The sequence below is a fragment of the Brassica rapa genome, chromosome A08 (genome assembly GCF_000309985.2).
Source record: "Brassica rapa cultivar Chiifu-401-42 chromosome A08, CAAS_Brap_v3.01, whole genome shotgun sequence".
Taxonomy (NCBI): Eukaryota; Viridiplantae; Streptophyta; class Magnoliopsida; order Brassicales; family Brassicaceae; genus Brassica; species Brassica rapa.
The window spans coordinates 14,679,132-14,692,215 of NC_024802.2; the positions used below are offsets into that span (position 1 = coordinate 14,679,132).

The following is a 13,084-nucleotide window of genomic DNA, read 5'->3' on the forward strand; positions in this document are numbered from 1 at the left end:
CAGAGGAAATGATTTGTTACTCACTTAAAATGCATGTCAAGTCTTTTTGTTTCAAGAATTAACAAAAGTTACATCCGAAATTTAAAAACAATAACCAAATTAGTGTATTTTTAGTTTTAAAATGTTATATCCAAATCTATTAATCATTTAATCTATTAAAAAATAAAAAATCAGTTAAGTGAAATTTATATTTTTAAATACAAGAAACTTGAAAAATGAAATTTTAATTTTTTTCTTTCAAAATCTAAATATCCGAATCCGATCCGAAATAACTGAATTCAAACTAAAAATACCCGAATCCGATCCGAAGTACATAAATACTCGAACGAGTTCTACACCTCTATAACAAAAATCCAAAATATCCGACCCGAACGGCCACTCCTAGTAACAAGTGTTAATATTATTTACCAACATATATGTTAAACCAAAAACCAATAACTTATAAGTATCATCCTAATTAACAAAATTAATAAAAAAACATACGAATAAATTAATATGACAGAGGAAATCAATTTAAATATAAACATATATTGAACAAACTTATATAATTTTATATGGCACTACTGATGTTTTAATGTAGTTCCCTTGCTTTTTTCCCTTTTTCTTATTTTTCTCTTTGGAATATAATATATAGCTTTTTCTCTCATGCTCCTTTTTTTTTCTTTTTACGTTGTCCTTCTTTAAAATTCTTCTATATCAAAATCCTTTTGAATGTATATAACATAAACACTTGATTTTTGGTGCTGCTTGGAAAAACCTTCACCGTGTCAAAATCATGCATATATAACTTGGTTGGTCCAAGATCGAGAGATATACCATTTTTCATGGAGATGTTATGATGTTAATGATGACGGAGATGATGACCATCATGGTAGGTATTGATGGTAAAAGCTTGTTGTGATGTGGGTCATGATCATCAGATTGGAAAATGGAACAGTTACCCATGATGATCTTGGTTGCCAGGAGAGTCAGGGGCTGGCCAAAATGTTGAGTACTTCAACCATTCTGCTTCTTGTTGATTCCCCATTGATGATGATCCCTAGACCAATCAAAGTTGTTTCTAAATATTACACACATATACATCAGTGTATAACTATATAATTAAGTGTGTGAGCATACATATTTGAAATTTAGGCATGGGCACATAGAGGATATCCAAAAAATTGTAGTATCCGTGATCTGTATTGTCCCAAAAAAACCTATGTTTGCGACTGGTTTTGTTCTGGAGAATTTTGAATATTTAGATATTCAGATATTCAAAATTCTCTTAAGTATTAGCGGATTGTTTGATTCGACATGTTAATTATATTAAAATAGATAATTATAATATTAAAATTAAAATAATCAAAATTTTATGATATCGTTATAATATAAAATAATAATAACATGCTAACAAACTAACATTTTAATGGAACTGTACAGAAAACCCAAAAAATTCAATATTAACAAATCTAATAAGAAAATTCATATGTTAACATTTGACTCAACATAAAATTAATTATATATATTTTTACAAAAATATTTCAAATTAAGAATATAATTTAATATATATAATTAAATAAGATACATTATTTTTAATAGAAAAATATAAAATTATTAAATATATATTATATAATGTTTAGGAATAAACCAATTATATATTGATCATAATAATTTTATATATTATTCTACCAATCATTGTTAACAGGTATATTAATAAGAATATACAACTTTTGTAGCAACTAGGCCTGGAACTTATTATCCAAGATCCGGATTCGATCAGAGATCCGCTTCGAATCCGTTCAGAAAATAGGATATTCGGGGTGCCCGGATCCGAATCCGGATAGTAAAATCTTGGATCTGTCCAAACCGAATCTGAATCCGGATATCTTAATTTTTAGGTCCGGATATCCGGACCCGAATCTCTATTTTTAAAACACATTAAATTTTTAAATTTTATTAATATTTATATTTGATATATTAATCTTATACATGAATTAATTTTATAATATTATATTTTAGTTTTTACAATATTATAGAGATATATAAATATATTTATAAATATTTGATCTATGTATTATATTAAAAAAATTAGTATTTTTAAAAAATATTATTTTTGAATTATTCTTAGTTATTTTTACGGATTCGGATTCGGATCCGGATATTTACGGGTAATAGAATATCGGGACGGATATCAGAAATCCGGATATCCGGAAATCACGAATCCGGATCCGGATGTCCGGGAAATACAGGGTATCCGGCGGATCCGGACGCAGTTTTTAACCTAGTCTTACGGTTAAATTGTTATATAGTATAAATTTCCCATATAAAAAAATACATTTTCTGGAGACTATGTTTATGGTCGTAAAACGATGTCGCGTCAAGGAAAGTTACTTGACTAATAATAATAATAATAAAACTAAGTGCTACAAGACAAAGTAACATAATCCAATGAGCAAAGTTTCCATTAAAATATTAGACAAAAAGTACGGCTGTCAAACAAGGAATGTCGGACAAATATCTAAGCGAGTAGATTATCAACAGAGAAATACAATCTATATAAGTTTTTGAAGTCCGTCTTTCAATTGGACTGCATTTGCAAGTTGATGGGGAAATCATTAATGTTTAAAGAAGCATTAATGAGTGAATAATGCATATCTATGGTCCCTATTTGTACTATATATTGTTAAGAGTTTCAAAAAAGAAGAAGATAATATATAGTTGCAGATATAGAAGCTTAACCAATGTTAATAAATTTATTTTTGTATAAAAATATTATATAGTTTACGAATTTGAAGTCACTTTAATGATGAGTGATAATTTATTTAAATAATTTTTTTTTAATTTTTGTTGTTGTAAATTTACCTATTTAATATAATTTTATCATATTTAATTCATATAGCACTTCTATTTTTATATAATACAGAATATAATTATATAATTTATAAAAATAGTATATAATTTTTTTTCTTGTTTTATAATAAAATTTTAGCTAATACTGATTTATAATAATATTATATTACTAATTACGAAATTAATTAATATATTATTTTATAAAGATATTTAAAATTTTAAGTAAGATTTTGTTAGATTCTTTCTTAACAGATTTTGTTATAATTTCAAAAAAAAAATCAAACTTCTATTTGGTTTATTATTAATGTAAATAATCAAAATGTCATATTAACTAATTCATAAAAGGGTCATGATATGACTTGTTAATAGTAGATAAAAATAGAACTCTAAATTAATAAATTAGATATTAATAATTTCATTTTCTATCATTTTTTAGTTGTCCTAAATCATTGTTGAGATATTTTGTATAAGTTGGAGTTATTGGTTAGTGTATTTTGATGGATTAAAAAATCCAAACTTTATTTAGCGTTATTGGTATGATTTTAAAGTATGTACTGAAATAATGTGTGATTGGTTTAATGATTCATAAATTTCTAATTCAAATAAATTGTTATTCAATCATATTAATTTACTAAGGTGGTGTATTCAACTGAGAGTTTTAGGTGATTTGTATTAAAATGACAAATCCACTATTATTCAAACATGAATTTAAAAACTCATTTAAAATCCATTATTATTGAACTTAACATTTCGTAGAGTACTCTAAAATCCACTGTTATTGAAAATATTTTAAGTTGTGGAGTTTTAAAGTTTCCAGGTGATTTTAGGGTGTTTGTGTGGAGTTTCTTAGTTTAAAAAATTAAAACCCAAATCTCATGGTTTTAGGTTATATTCTAGAGTGGTTTAACAAAAATCACCTAAATTTCTGCAACTTATTGAAATCATCTAAAACTCCATTTAAAGTCAAATCACCTCAAATGTTATATTGAATACACCCCCTTAATAGATTTGATTTTATAATGGATTTGCATTGATTTCATTGTTAAAAATACAAAGACTCAAATCCGAGGGAAAAATTCCGGATTTATAAATACTAATCCGAAAGAATTTAAAAATTTATATTTTACTTGGATTTATAAATACTGTATGGATTTATAAATCAATCAAAATATATAAACCAATAACACCTCCTTAAGACTTTCTTAAATAAGTTATTTTGTATAAGATTTTATTTAAAAAAAACAAAAATTACATGCAGTACACTATTTTTCTTTTAGTTAGATTATCTATTTCGTCGCCAATGTTTCTAAAACTGGCCAGACTTTGGAAACCAGTGACACTACACATAGTTTTTTTTAGGTGTAAATGTTAAATTGACACTACACATAGTTTTAAACTTTTAATACTTCAAAAGAACAATATGTTCATAGGACTCCGGCAACAAAAGAGATTTCCAAATAAATCTAATAATCCAAAAAACACTACCTTTACTTCCGGAAAAGTTTTTGAATGTTACCTGATAAATGTCCACATCATGAAAACATCCAGATAAGTCAATTTTGTGGAGTTACCAAAAAAAAAAAAGTTTCAATCTCGTGGAAAATCTCAACACACGGCTATTTAGACTCTGAATGGTAACATCGGATTGAGTGGTGCAGAACAAACATATTAGATAGTGCGATGCGGTTTAACTTCGGTTTATATTAGAGAAACGCACGTTGCAGAACAACCATAGTTCATCTAAAAAAGAGTTCAAAACAAAATACGAATAGTTAGTGACATAATAAACTGTGAGATACATATATAATATATTTATATTTTACAAACTAAAAACTACATGATACTAATATATTATTAAAATATATTTTACTTTATTTTATTTAAAAATTATAATTATGCTATTTGTCTTTGAAAAAAAATTAACTCAAATTTTTTTATTTAAAATAAAAATGTTACAATTAGTATTAAAATTTTACTATTGAATTTTTCTCATGTAATTTTATAAATAATATGAAAACTGATAATTTTTAGTTAAAATACCAAAATAAATCAAAGCTGAAAATTTGAACCAAATCTGATATGATAAAAATAAATCTGAACCAAATGTGATCTGATAAAATTGAATCTGAACCAATCTCAACTCAACACAAAATGCCGAAGGGATTTTGTTTTACGGTATTTTGGGTTGTAGGTGTTATCCTAACTTAATGTATTATGTACCATAATGCGTTCTTCTCATTCCATAGCTAACATCCGAAGCCTTATTCATAACTATGACGCTGTTATGATAACCTTTTTACTTGTAAAATTCAGGATAAATTTTGATTAATATTTGGTAAATAATTTGGTTTTAGCTGTTTAAGGTTCAATTTTTTAATTATTCCCCCATATATTTTCATTTAATTTAGTCATCTTTAGCATGTCATTTGATCATTTGTTTTTAAGTTAACTATTTATTTTTATTACGGATACTAAACTCAATATCTGTTAGGAAGAAAATTTATATCATTCTCTTCAATAATCAGGAAATAACCAATAGTTCTGAAATAACTAATAAGGGAATTTCTCATAAAAAACAATGCATGTATAAAACAATTTTAAAAACTATAAACCTATATAAAATATATATATTCATTAAAATCAACAATAGTCTATAGGTTTCAAAATAATGCCATTAGTTTTAGTTATGTTTTGTTTATAAAATATATTAATAACAATACCTAATTTTTTTAAATTTTACATAGGCAGTAAAATTATTTTCAGATAATTATTTAATATTTTTTTTTTATATAGAGTATTTAACAGTATTGACCCCATACAGCTCCTAGTCTAAAGCTGACTATCTAGACCATGGTTGAAATATTTAACCAAACCATAGTTAAGTGTTTCACTTATATAAAGCCCTTGCCGGTGAAACAGCAAACAATAAAAACCAGAGAGAGACGACGACGGATGTTACTTCTTGCCGGAAAATAAAGAAAGAAGATGATCGGAGAAAATCGCGAGCCTTACCCGACGGTGCAGATTCCTACATGGCCGGTTTCTGAAGACTTTACAACGGCGGAGATTTTTTCTCTGGCCATGAACAGTCCAGATTGCAGCATGCTTAAAGCTTTAACGGCGTTACATCGTTATCTTCCGTCTAACGAATCGTATCCGGATTCCGACCCGGAACCATTCGGACCGGACTCTCCAGTCGATGCTTACTCCTGTGACCATTTCCGCATGTACGATTTCAAAGTCTTGAGGTGTTCTCGTGGCCGGAGCCATGACTGGACGGAGTGTCCGTACGCTCACCCCGGAGAAAAGGCTCGCCGGAGAGATCCGACGAAGTACAATTACTCCGGGACGGCTTGTCCGGAGTTCCGAAAAGGCGGTTGCAAGAAAGGAGACTCTTGCGAGTTTGCTCACGGAGTTTTCGAGTGTTGGCTTCATCCTTCTCGTTACAGGACTCAGCCGTGTAAAGACGGCGGTGGATGTCGCCGGAAAGTTTGTTTCTTTGCTCACTCGCCGGAGCAGCTAAGGTATGTCCAGGCCCGAAGCCCTGATCGGGTCGATTCCTTCGTTAGAGCGTTTCAGCTCTCGATATCGCCTGTTTCTAGTTCGCCGCCGGTGAGTCCGAGAGCTGACTCGGAGTCTTCTCAGTCACTGAGTCGCTCGCTCGGGTCTAGTTATATAAACGACGTGACGACGTCGTTTCGGAACTTACGGTTTGAGAAATTGAAATCATTTCCTTCGTATTATAACAATCCGTTTCGATGCTACCAATCCGGATTCGGGTCGCCCCGAGGATCCATGTTGGGTCCTGGGTTTCAGAGTCTGCCTACAACTCCGGCCCGACCCGAGAATCTGGATATTTGGGAGAATGGTTTAGAAAAAGATCCCGCAATGGAGCGGGTCGTAGAGTCGGGTCGTGAGCTTAGAGCGAAGATGTTTGAGAAACTGAGCAAGGAGAATTGCATGGATCGGGTTGAACCGGATCAAAATTCGGGTGATGCTCCTGATGTCGGGTGGGTATCTGAACTGGTGATGCAAGAGGACTAAACCGGCCCGTACCCGAATGTCAAGATCTCATTGATAAGTCATCATTTTTTCCGTGATCTCTTCCAAGGAAAAGAGGAGGAGATCTAGAATTGTGTTCATATTATTATTAACCAATTTCGTATTATCTGACAATAATAGTAACTAAATAAGGATTTTTGGGAGGATTTTTCTGAGGACTTTATAATCTCGTTGTATAGATGTGCCTAGGGGTTTTACTCAAGCTATATTAATAGTAATCATCTTTGTTGATGAGTTTTACAAAGTTTCGACCTAGGACATTTTACACTTTATAAATATATTTCAAATATATTTAATGCGTTAACAGTCATAGAGATTTATGTATATATTATTTCATAAAATCTCGAGGATATATAATATTATAAATTTTGTTAGATCCGAAAAATCTTGTTAACCATAATTTATATTATATTGTTTATTTTTAAAATATTAATAAGGAAACAAATAACAAGAAAATAGAGAATCACTACAAGAAAACTCAAGCTTAACGAGGAATATTAACGAGGAAAAAAAAACCTCGTAAGTTTACGTCAACTTTACGAGGATTTTACGTGAATAACGGTATCATCGTTATTTCCTCGTAAACTAACGACAAAAACCGTTCGTCGTAAAGTTGATGTAATGTGACGTGTCATTTACGAGGAAATAACGATGATATCATGTTTCACGTACGTTCCTCGTAAAATGGACGTAAACTTCGCGTCTTATTTACGAGGAAACTATTTACTTGGATTTAGCGAGGAAATTTTGAATCCACCAACTTTGTAAGTGACACACGTTTTTTTTTTGCACCTAATTAATTTTGAATCCACCAACTTTGTAAGTGACACACGGAGATTATTGAAGTCGAATTTCCAGGGATATTGAAGCTGAAATGCGTCCTCTTCAAATGTGAATGGTTCGACCCCGTCGTCAACAGAGGTGTTCGGTCTAACAAATTCGGTGTAGTTGATGTCAACGGTGGACGACGGTACAACAAATTCGAGCCTTTCATCTTAGCTTCACAAGCAGACCAAGTTAGCTTCCTTCCATACCCTCGGATGAGAGATTCGGGTATAAATAGGTTAGCAGTGATCAAAGTAACACCTCGAGGACGAATCATCAGTGGAGAAGAACCACCATTGCAAGAAGAACAGATAAATGGAGTCGAAGAACCTGAACAAGAAATTGATGACATCCTTCTCATTGATCCGCATAATCACGAGTACGAAGATTTTACCGATGATGCCACAGACGAAGCTGTTGAAGACGAGTTTAATGAAAATGAAGACATTTCTAGTGATGACGAGAATGTCGATGAATCCGATTGATGTATTTTCGATTTTGTGTAGTTTGTTTTATGAATAAGGTAATGTGAGAGTTTGTTTTATGAATAAGGTAATGTGGGAGTTTGTTTTGTGAATAAGAAAATGTGGGAGTTTGTTTTATGAATAAGTAAAAGTGGGAATTGTGGTTTGGAATATATGAATTAGAAGATAAGGAATTGTGGTTTGGAATGAAAATAAATATAGGGTTCGGAATATATGAAGTAGAAGATAACGAATATGGGGTTTGGGGTTTGGGGTTTCGGATTTTAGGGATTTAAAGGGAATACTCGTTAATTCCTCGTATGTTGACGTCGAACTTACGACGAATTTCTCGTTTATTCCACGTAGGAGAGATTCGTCGTAAATACCACGTAGGACAAATTCGTCGTAAATACCACGTAGGAGAGATTCGTCGTAAATACCACGTAAAATAAATGATGAACGCGGTCCACTTTAATTCCACGTAGGACGGAATCGTCGTAAAAACCACGTAACCAAAATCGTCGTAAACACCTCGTACTGTAAAAACTAGAAAAAAAAAGAAAAAGAAGAAATATACTCGATTTTGTGTAGTTTGTTTTATGAATAAGGTAATGTGAGAGTTTGTTTTATGAATAAGGTAATGTGGGAGTTTGTTTTGTGAATAAGAAAATGAGGGAGTTTTTTTTATGAATAAGTAAAAGTGAGAATTGTGGTTTGTAATATATGAATTAGAAGATAGGGAATTGTGGTTTGGAATGAAAATAAAGATAGGGTTTGGAATATATGAAGTAGAAGATAAGGAATATGGGGTTTGGGGTTTCGGGTTTCGGATTTTAGGGATTTAAACGGAATACTCGTTAATTCCTCGTATGTTGACGTCGAACTTACGACGAATTCCTCGTCTATTCCACGTAGGAGAGATTCGTCGTAAATACCACGTAGGACAAATTCGTCGTAAATACCACGTAGGACAAATTCCTCGTTTATTCCACGTAGGAGAGATTCGTCGTAAATACCACGTAGGACAAATTCGTCGTAAATACCACGTAGGAGAGATTCATCGTAAATACCACGTAAAATAAATGATGAACGCGGTCCACTTTAATTCCACGTAGGACGGAATCGTCGTAAAAACCACGTAACTAAAATCGTCGTAAACACCTCGTACTGTAAAAACTAGAAAAAAAAAGAAAAAGAAGAAATATACTCGATTTTGTGTAGTTTGTTTTATGAATAAGGTAATGTGGGAGTTTGTTTTGTGAATAAGAAAATGTGAGAGTTTGTTTTATGAATAAGTAAAAGTGAGAATTGTGGTTTGGAATATATGAATTAGAAGATAGGGAATTGTGGTTTGGAATGAAAATAAAGATAGGGTTTGGAATATATGAAGTAGAAGATAAGGAATACGGGGTTTGGGGTTTGGGGTTTCGGATTTTAGGGATTTAAACGGAATACTCGTTAATTCCTCGTATGTTGACGTCGAACTTACGACGAATTCCTCGTTTATTCCACGTAGGAGAGATTCGTCGTAAATACCACGTAGGACAAATTCCTCGTTTATTCCACGTATGAGAGATTCGTCGTAAATACCACGTAGGACAAATTCGTCGTAATTACCACGTAACCAAAATCGTCGTAAACACCTCGTACTGTAAAAACTAGAAAAAAAAAGAAAAAGAAGAAATATACTGGATTTACATGTGGCAAGACTTCCAGCAATTATATTACTTAAGTCTCACCAACATAAATTCCAATATCATCTTCTCTTCCTTTTTTCTCAAATTTTTATAATTTGAATAGGATTGGATTTGAGAGTATGATGTGAGATAGGGTGTGATTTGGGAGTTTGGGTGTGGGTTGAGAAGGAGAGTTACGGGTATATTTATAGGGAAGCTTTCCTCGGTAATTCCACGTAAACAAAATCGTCGTAACGTCCTCGTACCTAAAAAACACGGTCCTTTGTAATTCCTCGTATAATAAAACGCGGGCCTTTGTAATCTCTCGCTGTTTCGTCGTAAAAAAAAACACGGGCCTCTGTAATTCGTCGTAAAATTACGAGGAATTTGCGACGGAATGTAATCTTATATATACACCCCGAGCGCTCACTCTTTCTTTCCTCTCTACTTCCTCTCCACTTCCTCCCTGTTTCGTTGCAATGGTAAGCCTCTCTAATTCCTCTCTAATTTGGTTAGTTTAGGTAGATTAGGTGGTTAGTATAGGGAATTTAGATAAGTTTACGGATCTTATGTTATTTAGTGTTGATTAGGTGGATAATGTTGGAAAATATACTGTTGACGAAAATTTAAAAAATTAAATTTTTTTCTCACGTTCGAAAAGGTAGACTTACTGCCCATTACAGAGAGATGTTCGGTGAGCCGGATAATCGTTTAGACCCGTCGTCTTCATCAGCTCCCGGTTCTTCGGGACAAGAGACTGTCCCCGAGACTCAGTACACTCAGAGAGTCTTTGGGTCTCCTTCTTCTAGAGGACCATCGGTTCCTCCTCCCCCGATGACCATGCGACAACGAAATCCTATTCCAGGCGAGTCAACATCCGACACACATGCCGAGGCGGATGTAACGGCGAGGAGTGATGAATTTTATCGGGCGATTCACGACCCTTAGTTCTTTTTAATTTCGGTTCTTGTATTATGAATTCAAAACTTATTTATATATAAAATATTTTGGTTTTGATTTTTTTAGAATTTTAATTTTATTAATAATTTAAATAATTTAAATTATTTTTTTAATTATAATTTTTTATATTTCTGTAAAATAACGAAACGAAGTAAATTCGTAGCTAATTTTGCGACTTCTTTACGTGGAAGCTTAACGAGGTTTTTACGAGGAATTGTTTACAAGGAAATGACGTGGAAAGTTCACGTGGTCTTTACGAGAAAAGCTATCAAGGTATTTACGTTTACTTTACGAGTATTTACTTTCGAGTTATTTACGTGGGTTTTACGAGGAACGTCTTTCGTGGTATTTACGAGGAAATTTAGCGACGTCCTTACGTGGAAGCTTTACGTGGTCTTTACGACGAAATATTCCTCTTCGCTTTTACGACGAAATTATTTTCTCGCTATGTTACGACGAATTAGCGAGGATATATGCGTTACGACAAACGTATAACGACGAAACGGATTTCCTCGCTAATTCCTCGTAACACTGCTTTTACGACGAAGTCACGAGGAAAACTGTCCTCGTAAAACTTGTGTTTTCTTGTAGTGAATATGTTTAGGGATTTATGTTCTTAAATGTCCAAAATACTCTTAATGAATGACACGAGATTTTTTTCTTTGCAAGTTTCATATAAATGTGTCAAATATTTGTAAATTTATGTTTTTTTGTATTTTATTCAGATTTTATTCAAATGTGGGAAAGCACTTGGAATTCAACGTTGTAGAGAGTTGTTCATGTGTTTTACTTTTACATGGTGACAATATTTTCCTCGTTGAATTCAAAAATTTGGCAGGATTTCTAGTTTTGCAGCTGGAAAAATGCTAATTAGGGAAACATACCGCGATTTTGACTACTCGGTACAATAAATCGGCAAAAACTTTAACGGTCAATTTTATATAACTAAACACTATTACTCGGATTAGTTACTTAAGAGTGATAATTTTTTTGTTTAAATCCAAACAAAAAATATGCTTTGGGTTTATTACGGTCCATTTGATTTACTCAAGCAAAAGAGCATGTTATAAATCATATTTATAGTAATCATTTTTGTTGATGAGTTTTACAAAGTTTCAATGTAGGATATTCACACTTCATATATATAAGGATCTCAAATATATTTAATGCTTATAGAGATTTCTTATATAATTTATTTCCTAAAACCTCGAGGATATATGATATTCTAAATCTTGTTAGGTCAATAAAATCTTGCTAACCACGATTTATACTGTTTTAATTATTTTTAAAAATATTAATAATGAAACAAATAGCAAGAACTAGGAAAATATGTGAGGTGGTTTAATTTTTTAGAACGTCCAAATTACCCTTAATGAATTACACGATTTTTTCCTTTGTAAGTTTCATATAAATGTGTCAAATTTTTGTAAATTCATGTTTTTTATATATTATTAAACTTTAATTCAAAATGCGGGAATCATTTGGAGTTCAACGTTTTAGAGAGTTGTTCATGTTTTTACATGGTGGCAATATTTTCCTCGTGCAATTAAGAAACTTGGCCGAATTACCAGTTTTGCAGCTGGAAAAACGCTAATAGGGGCAACCTACCGCGATTTTGGCTACTCGGTACAATAAATTGGTAAATATTTAAACAGTCGATTTAACATAACTAAGAGATTAATTTCCGAAGTGTAATAAAAGAAATTTGGTTAGACCCAATCAAAAATATATGCTTTAGGTTTTCTACGTACCGATTGATTTTATTCAAACAAAAGAGCATGTTATATTTATAGTAATCATTCTTGTCGATGTGTTTCACAAAGTTTTGATGTGGGACATTTACACTTCATATATATAAAGATCTCAAATATATTTATGATTATAGAGAATTTCTTCATGAATTATTTCCTAAAATCTCAAGGATATATAATATTCTAAATCTTGTTAGGTCAATAAAATCTTGTTAATTACGATCTATATTATATTATTTATTTTTAAAATATTAATAAGGAAACAAACAGCAAACAATTAGGGAAATATGTTAGGTGGTTTAATGTTTTAAAACGTTCAAATTACCATTAATGAATGACAGAGATTTTTTTTTTGTAAGTTTCATATAAATGTGTCAAGTATTTGTAAGTTTTTATTTTATATATTACTAAAATTTATTTCAGAATGTAGAAAAGCATTTGGAGTTCAACGTTTTAGGGAGTTGTTCATGTGAAATACATTAAAACGACGCAGTAATAAACAGAGAAATAATTG

At 31.6% G+C, this 13,084-nt stretch overlaps 1 protein-coding gene across 1 annotated transcript; it reads left to right on the forward strand.

Annotated features, from left to right (window-relative positions):
* The first annotated feature begins 147 nt into the window (after positions 1 to 147).
* On the forward strand, positions 148 to 7,185 carry LOC103834725 (zinc finger CCCH domain-containing protein 49). Its single transcript, XM_033277177.1, has one exon. It carries the CDS (start codon positions 5,818 to 5,820, stop codon positions 6,874 to 6,876), a length of 1,059 nt encoding a protein of 352 aa, XP_033133068.1. The 5' UTR covers positions 148 to 5,817; the 3' UTR covers positions 6,877 to 7,185.
* Positions 7,186 to 13,084: the final 5,899 nt, after the last annotated feature.

Coding starts and splice junctions, on each gene's coding strand:
- LOC103834725 (XM_033277177.1), top strand. CDS start 5,818: ATGATCGGAGAAAATCGCGAGCCTTACCCGACGGTGCAGATTCCTACA.